This window comes from Colius striatus, chromosome 4 (assembly GCF_028858725.1).
Source record: "Colius striatus isolate bColStr4 chromosome 4, bColStr4.1.hap1, whole genome shotgun sequence".
NCBI classification, from domain to species: Eukaryota; Metazoa; Chordata; class Aves; order Coliiformes; family Coliidae; genus Colius; species Colius striatus.
The window spans coordinates 52,718,427-52,742,006 of record NC_084762.1 but is presented as its reverse complement, the minus strand read 5'-3'; the positions used below and the strand labels follow the sequence as shown (position 1 = coordinate 52,742,006).

At 41.4% G+C, this 23,580-nt stretch overlaps 1 protein-coding gene across 4 annotated transcripts in view; it reads left to right on the top strand.

The window, feature by feature from the left end:
• The window catches only part of NOL4 (nucleolar protein 4), a 190,917-nt gene extending 185,629 nt beyond the window's left edge, over positions 1–5,288 (top strand). For all 4 annotated transcript variants that reach the window (XM_061995227.1, XM_061995226.1, XM_061995225.1 and 1 more), the window contains one exon: positions 4,976–5,288. In XM_061995227.1, the coding sequence (XP_061851211.1) occupies positions 4,976–5,169 (194 nt within the window). In that variant the 3' untranslated portion in view covers positions 5,170–5,288. The remainder of the gene's footprint in view (positions 1–4,975) is intronic.
• The last annotated feature ends 18,292 nt before the right edge of the window (positions 5,289–23,580 follow it).

Here is a 23,580-nt window from a genome sequence, read left to right as displayed (position 1 = left end):
AGTATTAGTCTGCTCCCACCATAGGAAGAGAGATGGAATGTCTGTCAATATACTGGGCAGCATCCTACTTCATACCTTTGGACATAGCTCAGGAGACAGCTGTTAAAGCAAGATAGGTGTATGCAACATTAGTAGTCTCCTAGGGTGGACAGAAAAGATTACTGGATGATCTCACGTAACCATTTCATCACAAACCACTGTGTTTGCAGATTGCTGAAAATGCATAGTGTTCAGTGGCTGTAGGCATTTCTGTGTTTTCACCACTCTTTCCTGAGGCAATAGAGCAGGTTTTTTTCTGTTGTCTAAATGAGCTAAAGGTATGTTTTCCAGAGGGAAAGGTGTAGAAGGGAGAAAGAAGCTTAAAAGATCCAATTCATTAGTCCCTGTTTTCTTGATCTAGTATCTCTTAGCACTTGAAACAATAGCTTTAGGTACATCTGCTCTCTCTTTGAAGGCAACAGGAACAGAAACATTGACAGATGCAAAGTATTACAATGGAACATTCTTGCAATAATAAATACATCTGATTTGGATAAATAGCACAGTTTAATAGTTGTTTCTATTTAGTTTTATCGGACTGTATGATAAACTAGTACATACCCACTTCTCTAAGGCCACTCATGGGCAAAAAAAAGGAGAGTAGATGCAAAAGATAGATTTGAAAGCGTGGGTGAATGTATTTTTCTAGAAGTAAGTGCCACTGCTGTTTACTTATTCACGGCTGAAAAAGATTTCTTAACTATTAACAAAAACGTAGCAGTGCAGGTGCTGAAGCACATAAAGCTTTAGAAATTACTGTTGTTGTTCTAAATTATTATCTGCAATAGTGGTGACCATTTTGAGAGTCATTGACACATTTATTATTGTTTCAGTAGTTGTTAATTATGAGATTGGTAGCTACCCAGTGACAGCACACAACTCTCAGGGGATTTTTGCTAAGGCAGTTGGTAGTGTCTAGCCAATCAGTAACACCACATCTGCATCTGACCCATATTTTGGAATTTCATACAAATCAAGTTGCTAATGAGTAGTGCATGAGGCAATAACTATTTCCATTTAAGTCTTGCAATTTACCAAAAAGCCATTTGTTCTGCAGTGTGTTTAATGGCAGGTGTTCCTAGCAGTGATTTTGATAAACAATCGTCTAGCACACAAAGAGTAAGTTTTCAGAGTTCTCATATTCAGCTTGATGTGGTTCCAACAAGAACAATTTCCCTTCACAAGGGAAATTGTGTCTATGTACCTGAACTGAGGTGGTAAATCGAAAGTATTCCAGTGTTAAAGTGTCAGTCAGGCAAGAGGCAGAGGAACAATATTTCAGTCTTCTGAAAGAGTGTGAAAGAAAGAACCTGTCTCAGTAATTCATTTAACCTGCTGCTTAAGAGAATGTTGTGCTGTTATAAAACCATGGGAGGTGAGAATTTTGAGTTATGATAGTATGCACTAAGAGAAATAAATGAATACAAGTATCTTGTCTTCATCTCTGTGGTAGGTGCTTAATCTTTGGTTGCACACACAGACATGGTAGAACCTGATAATATGTTTGCAATCAAGACCTTTAATTGCCCAGAAGTACTCCAGGATGGTAAGCAGTGTGCTAAAATGTGCAGTATCACCTTGGAGGAACCTGACACTGCAACATTCATTGCAAAAAACTGGAAATTTCTCCTCAGTATAAAGATACACTTTCTTTCACTTGTTCCTGTGAAGACTGGCAACTTAATAAACAATCTTAAGTGAACTAAGGAAATAGCTCTATTTAAAGTAAGGCTGGTTATTAAAAGAAATGGTGGTAAAACTGTTCAGCTTTCTCCACATTTAGTCATCTGTAGTGATGGCTTCTGGAGATAGAGGTACATGAAGTGTCTCAATTTAACCAGCTATTTTAAGCTGTCAGAATATCTGTGGTTTATTTGTCTGGCTGAAGAATTGCTGTGAATATTTATGAGTAAGATTTATGTTCTCATGTTTCAATATCTGATTTGCATAAAATTGAACAGGCAAAATCTATACTATAAGATGCATTTATTCCTTATTTTCTGAATGCTTAGATATGAATGATGAAGCTATAGATAAGTTATAGCACTTTTAGTATATAGGACCCTGAAGATCTTTTAAGAATCAGTAGGTGTCTATCATAGCTATTAAAAACTGACACCAGGATGGGGCTGGTCTCCTCAGTGAGATATTCTCCCAGATATAAAGCTCAAGCTGTCATAGGTAAGCTTTGGAGATGAGATGTAGGGGTCACATAACATAACTAAAAGAGGTAAAATCCCACATCAAGTATGGCTCCTTCTCTTTCTGTTGAGTACTCTGCCACACACGCAGCTTCGCTTCCTGAAGAGGCATGGGTGCAATTGCTCTCCTAACACCACAGCCATGAACAGAACACTTCTCTGCGTGTGTGGATTCCTTTGCCTTTTGCTCAGGGGGCCTTTTTTTTGGGAGGGGAAGGAGGACAGCACTGTGACTTGTTAAATATAGGCAGGAGTTGGGGAGTGAAGTGAAATCCAATTTTCCTGGTATACAGAAATAAAACCCCAAAATCAAGTAGTTTGAAGTAGCTGGGATAAGTTAAAATCTGAGATTTGTTATTTCCTTTATGTACTAGAGCTCTGAGTACAGTCGAAGTCTCCCAGACCAAAAGTAATTCTGGGTCTTGACGGTTCCTTGTGCATGAAGATTGCAGATTTGCACTTGCAGAAAACTTTATTTCTAGTACCTTCAAGGATTCAAAGATAGATATTCTGAAGAGTTAAAAAACTTTATGATAGTTAATCCAGACATGTAGGAATAGGGCCAGATCTTCAATCCGTGTAAATCTCTGAGACTCTATAACCTTGTGAGGAGTTACCCTGATTTATGCAATCTGGGCACCTGCTCCTCTGCTAATTTTCCTTTCAGAGCAGTGCTTTTACTTTGTGCCATCCGTTTTTGTAAGCAAAACCTCAGAGATGTAAGCAAATGCACTTCTGTGCATTTTCTACTTTGAGTGAAATAATATGCTAATCAATCACTTAAGAATCTGTATTGCCAATGAGAAAAGCCCTGCAGTTTTACTCCAGAAAGACACACGTGTTCTTCCACAGGAGCTCTGTTCTGCCACATATTGTGTGTGTGGTTTTGGTTCTGACATGAATGAGAGCCGAGGAAAGATCATAAAAATTAAAGTAAGCTCCTATGGAACACAATGCCCTCAATATGTCAATGGTAGCTTTTTCACTACTGCCTCAATAAATATAGAAGTCTCTAATGGCTTCTTACAACCGTTTGGTCCAACTGGCTTTATGATTCGTATACCCTTCCTCTCTGTGCTGACTTAAGATTTTTCTTAGAAATATCCTCTGAGCTTCTTCACACTGTGATCATTTCTCTGCAGTGTGTGGTCACACCATAACAAATCCACTCAGCTAATTGTCCTTTTATTTAACCTTTGTACACTGGAAGTCATTTAAAAGTCAGTTCATTTATGCCGGCATAAAACTGCGTAGTAGAGTTGTAAGGCTAAGTGCTGCTCATGCTACTCTTTTCATAATTCCTACTCTGTTTTCATTCACTCAAGGGGAGATTTTCATTAACTTTGGTGTCTGGACATGGCAGTGTCCACATCTTATGTGGTCTCAGCTGTATCTCTGCATAAACATTAAAAAAAAGAAAACTAGTGAGGTTTATGAGCAGATCCTCAGCTCCTGGAAATCGGTACTTCTCTTTCCATTAGCACTTAAACAGAAAGTCTGGTCTTGAATCTTTTGGTTCCAGTGTGATTATGTAGGAGGACCTCTAAAGTATGAATTATGTTCTGTATTCTGCAGTTGAATATGCTAAATTTAAAAAGTATTCCAACCTTTTTAGGAAGTCTGATCTTCTTCCTGCTAGAAGTACAGATGCGCTGCACTGCCAAAACACATGAGCAGTGTGTTTCCAGATTTGCACATAATAAACTGCTTGACAGGTATACTTGCCATTTATACCCTTCTGTGATTAGAAGAAGTACTCAGTCCATTTCTACCTGTCCAAATTTATGCTCCAGGAAGAAAAGATGTATTGTGTTACATGGAAAGTGCAAACATCTCATCAGAGCACCATACACCTTAGCTGACTGATAGCTATGGGATATATAGTATGGGAAATTCCACACAAAGCCAGACATCATGATGGCAGATGGCCCTGGCAGTTGCAGTAACCTGCAGACTGACCTCAGGAGTGCTGAATGTGGCCTTGTGTGTATCCTTTGATGAAAGGTCCTCAGCTTGTTGCTCTGAGCTGCCAGTGCAATATGGTGATTGCTGGAGATTCTCTTGTCAGTGTTCAGGCCTTACAAGATCCTTGCGATGTATTGCCAGCTGTATGCAGCTTCCCCTAGATGTTACGTACTCCTCAGTGTTTGCAGCCAGATCGTCACCAGCCTAATCTTATTCATGACCAGCTATTTATAGATGTGATCGCATGGCATCAGGGATAGTCAAGTGTATGACCGTTTATCTGTGCCTGTAAGGAATTCACAATCTGGCCACATGCTGATCGAGGAATAAAATGTGAAAACAGATATCTAAAGAACATAAGTTATATATTCTGTGACAAAAGCTGCCAGTGTGAGGATTGCTGTGAAGACCAGGATGACAGCTGGAGCTGGGGGAGGCACAGGAGGTGAGGCTTGTGCCTGCTCCCAGGATGCTGCTGGGCTCTGGCTGGCTTACACTGTTGGGGTACTCCCCAGAGGGTAATTTTCTGCTGCCGGTGGACTTGTCCCTCGTGCTAACATGAGTAGGATTGAAAGGGTGTCTGTCACACATAAATATAAATCTCTGTGGTTCCTGTCAAGGCAGCTGTCAACTGAACAGTTACTGCTTGTTTCTGCCGCTTCTCAATGGCACTTGGCAGATTCTGCTGCTCTGGATTCGTAGCTGCAAACCTGCGAGACGCCTTTGACACGGGCTCTGAAGCTTCTTGTCTTTCCCTTTGTTATCTGCAGGCCCAACAGATCTCAGTATGAAGAGGCAGTTAGCAACGAGCTCCGGATCCTCCAGTAGTTCGAGCTCTAGGCCCCAGCTGAGTCCCACTGAAATCAACGCAGTGCGGCAGCTCGTGGCGGGCTATCGAGAATCGGCCGCCTTCCTATTGCGCTCGGCGGATGAACTGGAAAACCTTATCTTGCAGCAGAACTGAGTCACGTGACCTTCACACCGGCCTGGTCTTATCTCAGAGTTTCCACTAATGACATTTTGATTTCCCAGAGCACACACTTCAGTTACCGCACAGTCTTTTAGGAGAGTTAATTACCATAATGCCACACTGTTCTTGATCCATAAAGTGATGTGTTAAGGTGCTTCAAGTGAACTTCGACCTCCGGTATTTCCGAGGTACTTTTACTGTGTCCAGCCTCTTGCTTTTGTTTTAGTGTGTCAGCATAAATATCGAAAAAGTGGCTAGAAATTAACTCGTTCTAACAAGTGGAGGAAACAGAAGATGCTGTGGTGGTTTAGAAAAAAAAAAGAAAAAAGGTTCAAGATCCAAGTGCAATATTAGTGGAATGTGATACTGACTCATTGGACTTAAAGCTGCAGTATATGGCAAAACGTTGCCAAATGTCCTGTTGCCACAGGGCACGATTGCAATTTAAAAGGATCTTGTATTTTAAAAAAATGTAATTTTTATAAAAAACAAAACAAAAGATTTTTGTTTTCATTCAAGATTTTTCATTTTTACTTTGGTAAACTTTTTCACTGGTCCTGAAAATGTTTTGAGGAGCTATTTTAAGTCCCCCTTTCCTCTCTTGAACCCCTGACTGCCCTCCTCCCCGACTTCATATTCTTTCTACAACGAGTAACTCTTGATGCTGGATAATTCTTCCCCCGTGTACTGTAAATTGTCATCTATGGAACACCTTCCAAAGGAAGCATGCATTCCCTGCATTCATGCCATTCTCAACTCCATTCTGTAATATATTGCAGCTTTATTAGCAATTAATAAAAGAGTTGAGGGTTTTTTTAAAAAAAAGACATATCACTGAGAAAAATAAAAAAGTGAAATTGATTTCTTACGGTGAGCTCATCTAACTCCATGATCACTGCTGCTGTCCTATACAAGTCCCTCTAGTTGTGATTGGATGTAGATGATGAATGTGAAGAGGTTGCAAGTGACAATCTGAAAATTTGCACTCTTGTGTGTATTTATTTTCTTTTTTCCTTAATTTAAGCAAAATTCTTACTGAGGAAGGTCATTGACACTTCTGGTATGATTTGTATAATTCCCAGGCCTAGCTAAAACCTGTACAAAACTGTAAATGGATGCAGCTGCAACTATAATAAAACTCTTCTCTCCCCTTCCCCACTCTTCCCAACCCCTCTATTTCTTATTTTATAATATTGATTACACATTAATGGTGTTTTCTTTGTGCACTACGGCAGGCTTATTTTTAAGTATATAGAGAAAAGTACTTTAGTTTACGCTTCCTGTACTATCTGTTCTGTTGGTTAGCTTTCGTTGAATAACAAGTTTCTTGTGCATTCCTAAATTTGCCTTATTTCATGTACAAAATTTTATGTAATTCTGTTTTTGACAATGAGTTTAAGGCATCAGTGATATTTTATATCTACTTGTTACATATAGTTTTCCAAGTAATGACTGTGATTGTGACCAAGTAATGTGCACTTTTTCTTGTAACTGTGGACATTGCTATGCTTTTTTTTTTCTCTAGTGTTTCTAGGATTACTGTTGCTTACAGTTATGTAAAAGAAAAAGAACTTTTGTGATACTGTTGGTGAATATTAATGTGAAAAAGCCTATGAAATATGAGTATTTTGGAGGTACATAGATACACAAACATCTCTAAGCTGTGGACTGATGTTCACATATTTAAACGAGAATTCAAAACCTGAGGGCTGGAATCATTTCCTCTGTTTTGTTTGGGTAAATAAACAGATTTCTGTGTTTAAATACATGATTGTGAAACATTATAACATTTAAATTGAAATAGCATTTAAAGCTAGAAATATGATTATCATTACACAGAAAACAAAGGGGGCCTTCCAGCCCAACTCATGCGGGCACCCAAACCTTATCTCTCAAAATTACTGAGTAAATCCAGTAGGCTGATCTAGCCAGAGCTTTGTATTGATGAAGAGTTTCCTCAATAAGAGCAGGAGCAGGTGGTCCGTAAATTATGAGACCCAAATCATTAGTATTTTGTAATTTTAAGTTGACAGGAGGCAGTGATGTTTTGCCACTCCACAGTTTCTCTTAAGAATCTATTGGAAGTCTTTTTAAAAGCACTTATTCTTGGATATGAGAATATTGTTGCAAATTCTTAATAGTTGCTACCCATCGCTTGAGAGATGCCTTTACTCCTGACGTCTTCTCACCATGCTTTTGAAAGCCTGGAGCTGTCTTTACCACAGATATGTGGTTGCATCAGCTTTTGGCTGGCCAGGCATTCAAAAGCCTCTTGGGAACCAAGTGCCTTTTTCCTCTCTTCCACTTTCAGATATCTACAGCTTCTTCTGTCTCTTGCATGCCAGGAGGGATCGAAGCAGCTACCTTACGTCGGGTCCCTATCTTGGCCTCATCCAAAGAAAAGCTCTGGCATACATCTTCCACAGAGAAGAATGACAACTGTGCCTACATTGCAGAGTTTCCTCGGTCCTGTTGTGCAGGGCAGTGTGCCTCAAATGCCAACTAAGCAGCAACCTAAGAGCAGCGGCTTGTCCTAGAGGCTATTTACCAGCCAGGAATGCTGCTCAGCTGGTCAGCCTTGCTGCTTTTCAAGCCGTCTTTCTAAACCCAGATAAGGACAAGAAGCTAGAGGATGAGGAGGTAAGAGATTTGATTCAGTGTTCTAGCTTCTGAATCTTCTTTCCCTTCTCCCAATTACTCCTTCCATTGAGGGAGAAGTAGGAAAGTTGGGGGTCATCATCTGACCTTCAAAGCCTATGGCCAATTTCCCCTCTTTCGTGTTCCACCCCTTGGTCTACTTCGATAGTTCGGCAAGTACATTTGTCCTGTATAGCACATGCATCCTCTTCTTCTGGCTGCCTTCTCAGAAATATTTAGAGCCTTCTTCTATTATAGGAGCAGTGGATGTCTTTCTTTAAAGGCTCGTGCAGATACTTAGCTTTCAGTCCTCAAGCAGTTTATTGGTGCCAGATTCCAGCAGGCTAGGGCTTTTTTACTCTGTAGCTGTTTCCACCTCTGAGTACTGAGTTTATTCATCTCTCACTTGAAACAATCATAGACTCAACTGTAGTTCTAACTTCTTCTAAGAGGGTGGTGAAATTCAGACTCACCTTGTGAAGGAGAGACCATGAATCTCAGTCCGCTTCTGTGTATGCAAATCTAGACCAAAGCATCCCAATTAAATTTGCCCACTTGGATCCAGTATAGGTATCAGAGCCACATAACTTTCTGCTTACTTTGAGTCTCCTAAGTAAAGGCACAGGTGGAGAAGATCCTACCTCAGCTATAGACTGAGTCAAATATCCGGAAATAAGAGTTATTTCTTTCTCTTAACATCTGTAATCTGAAATGTCTGATCACTTCAGCCAAAATACTACTGTTAGGATAAGTCCAGTCCCTTCCAGCGTGGGTCTGTTCCCTGGGAATGACTGCTTAAGGCTGCCTTCAACAAAGTGTTGTCCTTATGTTTATTAGACTAGTACTTTTTGTCGATGGATGTCTAACTACAGAACCTCGTCAGTGCTGGCAGGCAGGTGCTGGTCTTCCTTGAGAACATGTCTTCCCAGCTATCCTGGAGTTTCCTTAAGAGTGGTCTCCAAATCCCTATCTGGCGTCTCAGTGGGTTGAGTCTTTTTAGGCTTACATCCACACTGGGGAGACAAGTCATTTATCCATTGGCCTCTCTCCTCTCCCTGATTTGAAGGGCAGTTTTCATTGATGGCACCAACAGCTTTGAGTAATAGCTTTAGATGCAGGCTTAGGCTGTGGGAGTGGACAATCTGACCAGCTTAGCACTAACTGGATTTGTTTACTGCTTTTGAAGTCAGATGGGAAACTTGAATCAGAACACATGAAAAGAGTTCCAGAATAAAGTTTTTATCCAGATTGGCACCTTGCTGCCTGTCATTGAAGGAGAGCACCGCCATATCGGCCATGATGAGTATCAAATGCTACAGAAACACAATGCACAGGTAAGCAGGTATTTGATGGTTCAAAAGCTGTTCATCCTGTATGGAGAGTGAACTTTCTAAATGAGGAAAAAGAGACGTTCCATGCACATGACCATAGCTATAAAATGGTTTGGAAAACAGAGCTGAACTGAAGGGATTGGATATTCTTACTGTAGTGGGCCAGGTCCCTGCTGAATACAGTTCAAGTAGAGGTAAGTTCTGTTGGTAAAACTCCATTGAAATAAGGAACCATTTCATTTCTCTCAAGTTGCTAGCACTGTATTCAAATCTTCCCATAAATTTGTAAAACTCCTCTGAATTTGACTTTGGGTGGCTTGCGAGGCATTCCTAAGGAAGACCTGTGTTTTTCCATATAAATACAAACTGATCTCAGTAGATCCTGAAGTCATGATCAGGCCTGACTCCAGCCACTGTTGAAAGAGGTAAGAGCACATGAAACAGAATTGTGAAATGATGGCAGAACACAAGGAATGCCACACAGATAGTTGCTGGAGTAAATGTATGAAAACATAAAATGTGTCCGCTGGACAAGACCAGTTGTTCACAGCCTTGCATTCTGTCTCTGTTAACAAATCAAACAGATAACGATACAGCAGATACATCAGACCAGAAGACTAGAGCAAGCCTGTAGCAATGCTCTCTATATGCACACCCATGGCCTGAGGCTGCGGTGGTTTGTCCCTGGCTGGCAGGTAAACGCCCACCCAGTCACCCACTCGCAAAAGTGATGCAGAGGCAATCACTTACCACCTCCCACCAGCAGACCGATGCCCAGACAGTCCCCAAGTAACTTTGGACATACACTCCACCTCAGTCCCCCATGCATTCTATTGCCAGCAATGACATCACATGGCACAGTGCAGCATTAAAAACCAAAAAACCTTGCACAAAAGGCAAGTGAAGCTGCTTGAGGCCATGCAGCGTGGGAATGCCCGAGCCAGGTCTGTGACTCCTGTCCAATGCCCTGGCCCAGTAAAGTGCACACCAGATGTGCCAAGTGCTGCATGTGAAACCCCCAAAATGGGGTTGTCTTGTGCTGCTCAGCTGGACTCGGCTCTGGATCAAAGGTTGGGGAGGAGAGTGCAGAAATGGTTTTTTTACTCTAACCCAAATAACCTGCTGAAATCTCTTTTTCTCCACTGAAAAAAAGCACAAAGGAGCTGCAAAGGCTGTAAAATTAGTAACTGCTTTATGAATAGAATCTTTTATGTTGTGCCACCTAATTCAGTTAATTTATCCGAGTATAGAGAAAGATATTTTACGCAAAGTTTATTGTTCCCTTTTCTAATAATGTCTGGAAACACAATGGAAAAGAATTCTAATTATTGTGACTGCATATATATAATTTGTTTGGTAAGTACATCTTTGCTGTGGTAAGCCAACTATAAAATTACGTGAGGGGAGTCAGGAGAAAGATTCAGTCTTATCAGTTGCACCTATATAGGATTGGCCTCGCTTTCCCTGAGAGTCCAGGCAACCCTTGACTCAGCAGGGGCAGAGATCACATTAACTCAGTAAACAGTGTTGCTGACTTGTCAAGGTTTTCTAGAAAATATGTTTAATTCACATGTTTCCTAATGCTCCCCTGGAAACTTACTTAAATCAGATAATTTCTCCCCCTTTCCTGCATGGCTGCTATTTTGTTACTGTAGGGTTGCTGATCAGTTCTTGGTGCTGGTGTGTTTTTTTACAGCTCAGTCACAACAGAGTGAAGCACTCAGAGCAGGAAAAGCATTGGGAAAAACTGGAAAAACAGGAAAAGTAGTATTAATTTTTCAAACATGCCAACATGTTTAACTGTTTTAAATTACTTTTATTTGTGTTTGCAAAGTCAGAGTGCTTTAGCACCACAAGCTTGACCTAGTGATTTCCTCTCATACTCTGTAACAGGGAGGGAAGGGTTTTCCTACGTGGAGGAGAACCTTCTAGCTGAGAAAAGCTCTTGCTGCCCTAGCTAGCAGGCAGCCTTAGCAGCGCTCGTTTGCTGCCCCTGATACTTGAAAATTACAAGCTTCAGGGCATGCTCAACTTGCATATCTGTTCTCTAATAACTAGAGGCATAAACAGCATTTTTTTAAATGTCTTTTTTTTCTTTTTGATGTAAACACCAGACTATAAAGAAAAACAAAAAAATAAAGCTACAGGTTTAATGTAACTGTTCAATATCCTGCATGCAGTTGAGGTCCAGATTTGGGAAACTGTCTCAGTGCTGAAGTACAAATTCATATGATCACTCCTTTAAAAAGAAAAATTATTAATAGAATTTGTTTACAGTATATGGAGTCCAGATTTCTTCTGCTCTGTGGGTATATCTCTACAGTGGAAATTCAGGCTTTTCTTTGGACTAGGGCTTCAAAGAAGGCAGCACACCCTGTCTACTGTCCCTGTCAAGTTCTTTGCACCATGTCGCCTTACAAACATTGCTGATGAAGGCCTTAAAATCACACTCAAGAAAAAAAAATGACATGATTGTTGACTATAAACTTTACTGGTTTATACACCAAATTGTTCAGATCCTGGTAGAATCATACAATCAAAGAATGGTTTGGGTTGGAAAGGACCTTATCTAGCCCAACCCTTTTCCCCACAGTCAAGAACACCTTCCACTAGACCAGGTTGCTCAGAGCCCCATCCAACCTGGCCTTGAAAATTTCTAGGGATGGAGCAGCCACAATTCTCTGGGCAACCTGTTCCTGTGACTCATCACCCTCATTGTAGAAATTTCTTCCTTATATCCAATCTAAATTTATTCTCTTCAAGTTTAAAACTATTGCCACTTGTCACTGCAGCCATTGCTAAAAAGTCACTTTCTGTCTGTCATATATATACACCAAAAAAAAAAGCTGCTATAAAGCCTCTTTCAGACAAAACAACCCCAACTCTCTCAGCCTGTCTGCACGGGAGAGCTGTTTCAGCCCTCTGATCATTTTCATGGCTCTCCTCTGGACCTGCTCCAACAGCTTTGTGCCTTTCCTTATACTGAGGACTCCAGACTGTAGGTGGGGTCTCAGGAGAGCAGAGAGACGGAATCAACAGAATCACCTCCCTTATCTGCTGGCCACATTTTTTTGGGCAGCCCAGGAGAGAACTGCCTTTCTCCCTCTTCACTCTTAATCCATTCATCCCCCAGTCTGTACTGGTCTTGATGATTGCCTCCACGCATGTGCAACACCTTGCACTTGACCTTGTTGAACTTCATGAAGTTCACATTAATCCACTCCTCAACCCTTTCAAGGTCTCTGTGGGGACATCCCAATGATATCAATGTCTTGTCCCATCCTTATAGTGTACATAGGAGCAAGCTGTTACGATTACTGTGTGATGCTATAGAAAAGCTCTCATTCCCAATGGCCTTTTGGCTGGTCACTGCATTCCCAATAATTCTGAGCTGAAGACTGTGGAAAATCTCTGTGGAATGCTATAGCTCAGGTGTTTCAGTAATAGACTAAGGAAACTGTCCAGTGGCAATTTCTTGTATCACAGTCACTGAGGCTGATATTTTAGAGCTTGAAAGACAATTCCATTGTGAAGATGTGGAGAGAGAAATGTGGTTATTAGCTCTTGCTCTGTACATTGTGCTAGATGGTACATTTTTATGATGTAAAGAAATGAAAATTAATCTTCTTTGCTTAAAAAGGGCTATCTGCCCATCCTAGTCACTACAAAAGGCCACTTTCTTCTTTTCTTCTGTAGGGGACAATAGGAATACTAACAGGGATACTGATTTTTTATTAGCCTACTGTTGCTCCCAACCAATAAGTGGATGTCATTCTTATGGTAATACAGTGGGAATGACAGAACATAATGGACAAAATCAGTAGGCATTAGATGTCCTGATGAGCACCAGGGACTCTGCAGGAAAGGACTCTGCAGACCCAGATCTGTTTGCCATCGGTTACTTGAGTCAAGACTTAGTTCAATACATTTTGAGTGGGCACATTTTACTATACTTGTCAACATTTTGGTCACTAAATTGATATTAGTGAGCAATTATAAAGTCTTATCTACAGCTCAAACATTTCAGATCCTATCCCAGGCTGTAAATAGAAGGTATTGGGGCACTTCTTGAATGGAAGAAGGGATGTCATTGAACAGAGAGCTGTGCTCAGGCCAAGAGCTTAAAAAATCTTTATAAAAGTGAAAAGCATTCACCTAAGCCGTAGCTTTACCCAGTTCAGCCTTAATCAGACCTCACAAACTGGATGCCCTTAGGACAAGGTGCAATTTCAGTTGTAACTGCAACCAAAACAGTACAAAAGACATCCAACTGTAATAATCTCATCATTTAGCTGGACGAGGTGCAGAGCTGATTACACGTCTCTCATTATAATAGTTCTCCCAGTGACCACAGCTGAGCTGGGAGGCCTACACCAAATACTCTGACTAGATGTAGCTTTCTAGAAAGTTGACAGCTCTAAGTTGAAGGTAAAAAGCTCTTTCATTACTGTCTACTTCTGTAATTCAAAAATGAGTAAGAACTTGGTTTGGGTGCCAGAGGCTCCGTGTTCATCCGCTGAAACCTGCAAGCTAATTGGCTAATGCTCTCGTGTAAAATTTAATAGTAGTAGAGTCAGCATGAACACTAATAAATGGCAAACCTCTCTGCAGTGGACATTATTTGTGACAAGCAGGTACAGTGTGGTAGCTTCTCCTCATGAATATTTCACCACTCTTATGTGTGAGAATATTGCTTTGAAATGAGGCCAAAGTAGAGAGAGTGAAAAAGTGGCCCAGCCAATCAGACCTGTGTTTTTGCAAGCTGCTGAGCACCAGCAGTTTTGAAAATCAGTCCCTAGAATGGTTCCCCAGAAAAGGGTAGCTGCTTTTGTCTCTGAAAAACACTTGGGTAATTAGGAATAGGATTTAAGGTAAGTATTGCCAAAACTGACTCCTGTATCACTGCCTTTTCTCAAAGTGGATTTAAAGTAAGGGTATTTATGGTAGGAATTCAGCAGAGGCAGGACTTCTCCCTGAAGTATTTTGAGACACAAAAATAATGTAGTGATCTTGTCTCATTTCCTTCAAGAGTGACGATACGACACGCTGGAGGTGTGCTGTGTAAAACCCACACCTGTCAAACTGAAGAAGTTGTATTAACAATTAAGCAGTTTGGATTGTGTTCTGCAAATGGCAATGCTTATTACACTGTTACATCCAACACTCAAAGAGCTCCATCAAGTCTTACCTGATTAGAGGTCACACATAGGCTCCCCGTGGTTAACCCTGTACACTTCTGTGGTGTTGCCTTAACCTCGTGCCAGATTTGTTCTTACACTCCCGTTTTGCTTCTTTACTGGACTTGTGAGGTTGAGTTTTCACTAAAAGGAAACGCATATTCGTAAATATTTTTGCTTCCATCTGTCCTAAGGAATCCGTTTAATGATATTGACCTTTTAAGAATCTAGAAGTTAACTTGTAAACATCAATGCCTTAGAAACAGAGGAGTAGCTTCAAAATATGGGTTGTGAAAATCATTAAAAATACCTGGAATGGATTTACTCACCTCTGGAGCTTAGAGCAAGAACTTTGCTGAGAGCATGAAGCAAGGGAAGACCAAGTGGAGTGGGAAGACCATTTTTAGGAAGATGTTACACTCCAGTTTTTCTTCCCTTGCTGAACAGTGACAGGTCTTTTCATATAACATGGTGGGAGGGATTTTTTTTAAAACACAATCTTTAAAAGGCTGAGATAAATACACAAAACAAAAAGAGAAAAAAGCCAAACTCAAAACATTTTCATTGCTTTGATTGGGAGTGGGAGGAAGAGGCAGCAGCCCAGCAATCGAGTAAAACTTTAAAACACCACACCTTTATTCCTCTCCAATTGCAACACATCTGTACAGGCAAAGGCTTGAAAACTCAACACCCCACCTGGAATTTGTACCCTCAGCTCGCATGGGTGCCCATGAGAGCTGAGAGCACCCACTGTTCTGCAGGCCTGGGCTGGGGAAGGGGGAAGCCAGCACGTGTCACACCACCATTTGCAACAGCTCATCTCAGTGAATACGAGTTTGCCTATGCTAAAACATATCTCCCACTCTCTGGTCATTTACAAACCCACTGTGGAATGTGGATATTAATATGACATTCTTTCATGCTTATTTAAAGTATTTTTATGTCTCATCATCCTCCTAGCAGGGGGGAAGAGCAGACTAAAAAGTGTGACATGCAGTTATACTTTGCTGAGATGTTCTTTCTTACATTTATAACTGCACAGGGATGATCCTAGTGAGCCTAGGCACCTGACTGGCTATCTGATATATTGCCATTACTTTTAATGAATTTCTCAGACTACACAGCTTTCTTTCTTTTCCTTTTCCTTCCTTTTTTTTTTTTTTCTTTCTTCACCAGCAGGTCGAGGGAGGTTCTTCTCCACTTCTACCCTACTCTGGTGAGGCCTCATCTGGAGTACTGTGTCCAGTTTTGAGCTCCCCAGCTCAAGAGGGACAGAGAGAGTCCAGCCCACGGCCAGCAAGATGATCAAGGGACTGGAACGTCTTTCATATGAAGAAAGGCTGTGGGAACTGTGGCTGTTCAGTCTGGAAAAGAGAAGACTGAGGGGGAATCTTATTAATATTTACAGATATCTAAATGGTGGGTGTCAGGAGGTTGGGACATCCCTTTTTTCTATAGTAGCTAGCAACGGGACAAGGGGTAATGGGATGAACCAAAAACGTTCCACTTAAATATAAGAAAAAACTATTTCACTGTGAGGGTGACGGAGCAGTGGCACAGGCTGTCCAGAGGGGTTGTGGAGTCTCCTTCCTTGGATGTCTTTAAGACCCGCCTGGACATGTTCCTATGCAACCTGATCTAGGTGAACCTGCTTCTGCAGGGATGTGGGACGAGATGATCACTAAAGGTCACTTCCAACCCCTACCATTCTATGAAAAGCATTCTTTTTTCTTTTTCTTTTCTTTTTTTTTTTTGCCAGAAAGATGAAATCAGGATCATCACAAACAAAAATGGACACGGCTGCGAGTGTGCTTTGATGTGTGACATGAACTTCTCAGTGACTGCTCTCAGATGTAGGAATTGTACGTGGCATTTGTTTCAAATCTCTTTCTTCAAAGGAGAGGTTATGAAGAATTTATTTGGAGGATGTCACTCCTCAGTCACTTACCCACCCCATTATTAGTATGTCCCACTAAAGGGCAGGAACTGTTCCTGAAGCAAGGTAAACAGGTGTGTTAGGCATCAAAAAGAAAATTTTTCGTCAGTAACAGAAGTTTTCATTTGCAGTGCACCCAAAAGAAGGAGGCTGATGTTTGGGTGGTAGCATCTAGCAAAATTAACCACCCTTTAACCACTGACATCCAATAATTTAAGTAAAATTCCATAATTATTAGTGTTTATTGAACCGCTTTATCTCCTGCTACACTGAGAATTTTCACAGGCTGCTGTATCATGACACCTACTGGTGGAAACAACCAAAATAAATAAATGCAGCACCTTCTGAAAGATGAAATGGGTGTTTTCGTCTACACTGGGATTTTTGTTTTACACTGAAGAGATTGCTGATGTATGTACATTCCCACGGGCAGCACAGTCACTGTGAGTTACAAAGAGATGAAGAGGAAAGGAAAGTACAACAGTATCTGCAAGGGGCAGGAGCACCCTGGATCAGTACCACACACTCGGCTCTTGTGCACTGGAGTCCAGACAAGCTACTCCATTCAGGGTTTTACAGAATGAATTACAGAATCATTTTGGTTGTGAAAGACCTTTAAGATCATCGGGTCCAACTATTAACCCAGCACTGCTACATCCACCACTAAACCATGTCCCTGTGTGCCACATCTGTATGTCTTTTAAATTCTTCCAGGAATGGTGACCCGGCCTCTTCCCTGGGCAGCCCGTTCCAATGCTTGAAAACTCTTTCAGTGACAAACTTTTTCTTAATATAACTTGAGGCCATTTCCTCTTGTCCTGTTGCTTGTAACTTGGGAGGAGACCAACACCTCAACACAGCCTCCTTTTAGATAGTTGTAAAGAGTGGTAACATCTCCTCTCAGCCTTCTTTTCTCCAGACAAAACAACCTCAGTTGTTAGAGTTGTGTTTTCCTTCAGGAAGTAATGGGTTGACATGTTTCCTAAGAAAAAAAGTAGTCACCCAGGATGGAGTCATGCAGCTGTCCACCTGTTAGATATCATAGAATTATAGAATGGTAGGGGTTGGAAGGGACTTTTAGAGATCATCTAGTCCAACTCTTCTGCAGAAGCAGGTTCACCTAGATCAGGTCACACAGGAACATGTCCAGACGGGTCTTGAAGACCTCCAAGGAAGGAGACTCCACAACCCCTCTGGGCAGCCTGTGCCAGGGCTCCCTCACCCTCACAGTGAAATCGTTTTTTCTTATATTAAAATGGAACTTTTTGTGTTCCAGTTATCCAGAAAATTCCTAATTTAAGCTTCAGTTGAAGCTATAATTCATTTCTGGTTTGTCCAAGTGAAGAGAGCAGAGCAACCGTGTAAAACACACCATCCCTACCGGAAAAGTAGGGTTTTGGAAAGTAGCCTAGGGTTTTGGAAAGCAGCAGCTCATCACTGAGAAGCAGCTTCTGCAGATATATTCTACAAAGGCTGCTGTAGGTAAGCTTGAATTTCTTTTCATTGAGGTAATTTAACAGCTGATAGACTATTCTGAAGTCACTAGCGATGGATTGAAGCTACTGTGAAGGGAAACACTAGAACTGAGCTATAAACCCTTTTGTACGGTTGTCATCACCAGGTTGGGTTTTTTTGACTTACAGACCTTATCACCTTCTATCATCTATCCTCTATTGGGGAAAAAATGCCCATATGAACAAATATAGAAAACAAATTTGTATGAACTGTAATCAGGCACTGATGGGTTGAAATTGAAGTACCATATTTTACCATACCACTCCATCAATGGACGCAGAGACTCTAGAACTGTTTCTCAAACAAGCAATTTTCTGGCATGTTCACAAAACTAAAGCATCTTTCCATTCCTCATTGCTAACTCCATTGGACCTTGACCCTTGGAACCATTTTCTTCCAACTCAGACCCACACTTGTGTTACCACTTTGGAAGCTACCTGCTTCTCTCACATGTCTTGTTTCATTATTGAATAGAATTTCCCTCTTTGACAATACACTGGCTGCACTTTCATTCTTCAGGATATGGTTTACCAGAGAGTTATTGTCTATGTCTACTTAAACTTTTGAGATCTAGTCTAGGTTTTCTCCTCTTATTAAATTACTATAACATTGTCAGTTATCAAGTTGGCATCCCTGTTAACTTCTTCCACTGTGTGTAAACCCGTTTTCATACTGCACAAGGCAGAATCAAGAAGGTTTTCCAGCAGTTCACAAGTGATATGTCTGGCCTTCAGCTGCATTAATGGTCCTATGTCACATAAATACAAATACTAGCTTAAGTATATGTAGTGAGAGGGGAACAAAAAGAGAGTAAGGGTGTCAGCATCTCTAATTTGTTGTTTGGTCTTTCCTTCTTGGAATAAGAAGCACAGCAAAAGGAACTTTTACCTGTTGCAGCTTCCAAAGCAATAAAACATGGCACAGTTTCTCGGTAGGAAAAGTACTTTTTGCATTAATAATTTCTGAAAACTAGTTTGAGATGTCAAAACATTTTTTTTTTGCCACATGACCATCCCTTTAAAAGCTGTGATTGTATTTCGGCTGTATTTCAGTAGGATTTCACCCTGGAACCCTGTTGGCGTGTTTTTCTGTGATCTAGAGAGACTCCTAAGCAGATATCCCACAGTTTTGTCAGGGAGGAAAGTGCAGATCTGAATTTTGTGGTTAGATCTTTCTGTACTGCAGCCATATTTCCTCACTGGCTTGCACACAAGATAAAACCTACTTTCTTCACTTGTATTCACTTTTTTGCAAATGAGGTCTTACTCTTGAATGTTCCTTTCAACGGCAAATTACCACTCACCTGAGATAAGACAGTGGCAGAAGCTGCCTTCTTAGATCAACCTCTCCTGAGACCTTTAACTGATGTATTTACTGTGCATTGCAGCCAACAGAGGCTGAGCCAGGAAATTTGTCTCCTAAATCTTTGCAGAAAGAGACTGTTTTTTCCCCATTAATTTACACCAGATAAGGTGATATCTAAGACAGATTTTTCCTTGAAAAAGCTTAATTGAATAATTATAGCTGCAATGCGACTTCCAATGTCATCCTTCCTCCTGGGTAAAATTTGGTGCCAGTTCATGTAGACAAGTTACTTAAAAGAGAGTACCTCTCCAAAGACCATCTTTTCTGCAGTTTTAAGGAATCTTTTCCCAATGCCATCTCCTATAGCAGTACTATTTACAAGCTCAGAGGGTGGCATGTAAGTTCAGTAAACTGACTGTTCAGCACCATCCACATCCCCCTGAACTGGCATTGCAGCCCTAAGCCGTGGCAGAAAGAGACAGCGGCCACTTTGGATGTCGTGAAGGTCTGAGTGTGGAACAAAGCAGCTGCCTGGTGCTTGAGTGTTCAAGCAGATCAAGATATCAACAACCACTCCAGAAAAAAAAAACAACCCAAAACCAAAAAACCCCAACAAATTCAATTTACACATCCACATTTAACTTAAAGACTGCAAGCTGCATTTATATTTGATTCACTAATCCTCCCTTCTTCTTGGAAGGGTTTTCTCTCTGTAAGGTTAATGACATAGTGGCCCCAATCCAACCAAAGACATATTATTACAGTGCTCCCGTTCCCCATTCTTTTCCCCATGTCTGGGGCAAGAGGGAAGGGAAAAGAGCCTTAGGAGGGAGGCTGAGTTCTGAGCTCCCAGATTCTGAGCTGCTCCACCTTTGTTTGCTAGGCATGTGGAAATTGTGCCCTTAGGGATCCAAGGCTCCTGGTACAGCAACCAATTTTTCACCTCTGCTCAGGCAATCAAAATCTTAAGCTTATCCTGAGCACAAAACCTGGCGTTTCTTTTCTTTGTGTGCCATTGTGTGTGTAAGAGGAAGGAGTGTGGATCAACAGCTGCCTTTAGTCAGCACAGTCAATCGGCTTAAGAATGTAATCATCTAGAAAAAGGAAGGGAGGCTAAACTGCTGTCACTTGCTGCTAATAAAAGTTACAGCATTAAGCAACAGCGGGAGACAGGCTTTTGTTCCCTGTAAGTGAGCATTTGTCTCTCTGTGTGCCTTGTACTGTGGCAACACTGTACATTGAGAAGGGCTCTTACAAGGGAGCAAACTTGGAGGAGACATTTATTCAACGTGCAACTTCCTCTGCCATTCATTTCCAGTGTCCCTGCTAGTCTGGTGAACATTAGCGTTTGAATAAAGCTCCCCTGTCCTCTGCCATCTAATTCTGCTGTTTTAGGCATGATTCAGTGGTTTTGTTTCTTTAGATTTTGGGGTTGTGGGTTTTTTACACAGCAGTCGGTTGGGTTTGGCAAAGTAATTACTGTTGTGTCATAAATTCAGCATAATGGCTGCACTGCAGGACCAAGCAGACAGGCTGTGAGGCAGCAAGCCCTTGATTAAACAAAAGAGAGCTTTGACAAAGAGTAATATTATCCAGGAAAATCATTAACAAATATTTGCAACAAAATATGGGCTCAGTTACCTGACAGATACCATATTTTAACATGTCCTTCCCTTTAAATACATTATTGCTCTTATTTGGGATTGTGTGTTTTGGGGAGGTTTAGCTGAGTTTGCTTCTCACGTAGCAAGCATTAGGAAGGCTGCTAGAAGGCTGCTATTCACCCACACAAGAGATGCACACCAATTCAGACTTCTGCATTGCCCCACGTGCCTAAGGACTGATATGGGAAATCAGATGTCTTACCTGATGATTCAGGTCCCTGTGTCCTTTCTTTGAGTCCTTCAGGGAGCCTATCAGTGTTGCCAGTAATTGTGATGCCTGCTGTAAACTGCAAGAAGGGAGTAAAATCACTGTAGACAGACAGACGCTGAGTCGTAGTTTTTGTTTTACAGTATCACTGATGTGATGGGATGAAGCAAGAAAAAAACAAAGCTAAGACAACTGATTAAGCCATGAGAAAAAGTTCAATATCCAAGTACAAGACACAAAAAACCAAAACCAACATGCAAGTATGAAAAATATTCCTAACTAAAACAACTCTGATATACTGGCTACAGCTAGCTGTTCCTAAGAGGAATTCCCAATCTGATGAGTGTTCTACATACTTTTGCAAACTAAGTAAATATGAATATACTGTAGAAATGGTAGAGATGGTGATTTTACCAAAGCACTTGAACTGAGAGCAGAAAAGGCTGCCTTTCCCACACAGAATGTAAAAAAAAGAGTATTTTAGCCTGTCAGTGAACAAGGTTGTGACTCCTACACTTTAGTTTATCATATCTACTCCTTCTTTCTCTTATATAATTGTTTCTAACATCACCAATATTTGGGGACCTTGGGATGACAATCTATTAAGATTCAGTTAAGCATCTGCTCCTTTGAACCAGCTCCTGCACTCCACTTTGTATACACTGCACTTGAGATTATTAAAAGCATTTAACAACAAACGTTTAATGTAGGCCGACATTAAGTGTATCCAAGATGCTGGGATCAGCCCTTGAAAGCAAGCCAAGTGTGCTATTTCAGATCACATCAGACACTAATACAGGTGAATGCTGACTTAATCGTAACTCACTGCAGTTTGCTGCCCTGCGTGGTGAGAAGCTCTTGTCTTTGCAGGTCAGAAGCCACAGCACACCTCAGACACCTCAAGAGGTGTTTGCAGAGGCAGCAGCCAAACAATGTCTCATCTGAGTTACTGCTCAGTGCTGGCTAGGTTGGCTATGTCAGAGTCCTCTCCAGCAGCAGAGAAGGACGGGTAATCCAGCTGCCAGGAACACTATGCTGAAGTTCATCCTGTAAAGTTCATCCTCCCCCTCTACTCTGCCCTGGTGAGGCCACATCTGGAGTTCTGTGTCCAGTTCTGAGCTCCCCAGCTCAAGAGGGACAGAGACAAGCCAGTGCAGGGACTGGAACATCTCTCTTATGAGGAAAGGCTGCAAGACCCTCAGTTGTTTAGCCTGGAGAAGAGAAGATGGAGGCAGGAATCCCATTAACACTTATAAGTACTTAAAGGGTGGATGTCAGGAGGATGGGGCAACACTTTTTTCTGTAGTTCCCAGTGACAGGACAAGGAGTAATGAACACAAGCTGGAACACAAGAAGTTTCACTTAAACACAAGGAAAAACGTCTTTCCTGTGAGGGTGAGGGAGCCCTGGCACAGGCTGCCCAGGGAGGTTGTAGAGTCTCCTTCTCTGGAGGTTTCTAAGCACACCTGGACACGCTGCTGAGTGACCTGATGGAGGTGAACCTGCTTTGTCGAGGGGGTTGGACTAGATTATGTCTAGAGTTCCCTTCTAACCCCAACCATTCTATGATTCTATAAAGGACACATTGAAGCTGATGGCCCCCAGAGGCTCAGGGAAGAGACAACAGCATCGCAGTTTCCCTGGTGAGGTCTTGAGGCTCTTTCCCTGAGAAAGTTGCTGCTGCCTTGCTGGATCAGACACACAGGTTATGGGACACACTGGCAGTCAGAGGTGAAAACTCACTCAGCTCAAAACCTGAGAGCCTGAATGGAAAGCAACAGTCTAAGCCATTTAAGGGAGGAAAGAGCAGCCTCTAAGCCTGACAGTTATGTGCCTCCCCGTTACAGTAATACCAGAAACATGTCATGGGAAGATTTAAATAGAAAGTGTTCCATTTAATGGGATTTTGGTCACAGTACCATGGATCTCTTTAGCAGCATAAAATGTACATTTGAAGCACTGCTCCTTTGCCTTAAACTTCTGGCTCATTTTTCCTTGCTAGTGCCTTAATGGTGGGCTGTTTTTTTTTTTTTTTCCAAGAGGAGAAATAATCTGCAGCTTGGAGACAATTGGGTGGGTTAACATATTGCACTTCTGCCTGCTGAAGGCAAAATACCAGCCCATGCATCTTTTCTTTATCTGTATTATATACTAATTGATGTAACCGATGTAATTGCGACCTGATCTAGGTGAACCTCCTTCTTCAGGGAGGTTGGACTAGATGATCTCTAAAGGTCCCTTCCAACTCCTACCATTCTGTGATTCTATGAACTGCAAGAAAAAGGAATTCACTATGGGGCAGTACAGTTAATTGCATTGAAAAGAACGCTGCACAAGACAACCAATATGGCACTCTTTCAGTTGAAGACTTTTTTTTTCCCCTGGTCTGTATTTTGTTTCTTCAAATCCCTTGTTACTCCAATTGCTTCTTATTATACTGAAGAGCCTCAGACTTCATATGTGATACCTGAGATAGGGACAGTAGAGGTGGTAAAACAGATGAGAGAGTAACTGGCCAAGCAAACAGGAAAGGGAAAGGCTGATGAGAGGGGGAGAAGTAAAAGTGCAAAGGTTTGTCTTTACCTTTGTCATCAGAGCATCCTTTGCTATCATATGCCCCCCACTCCAAATG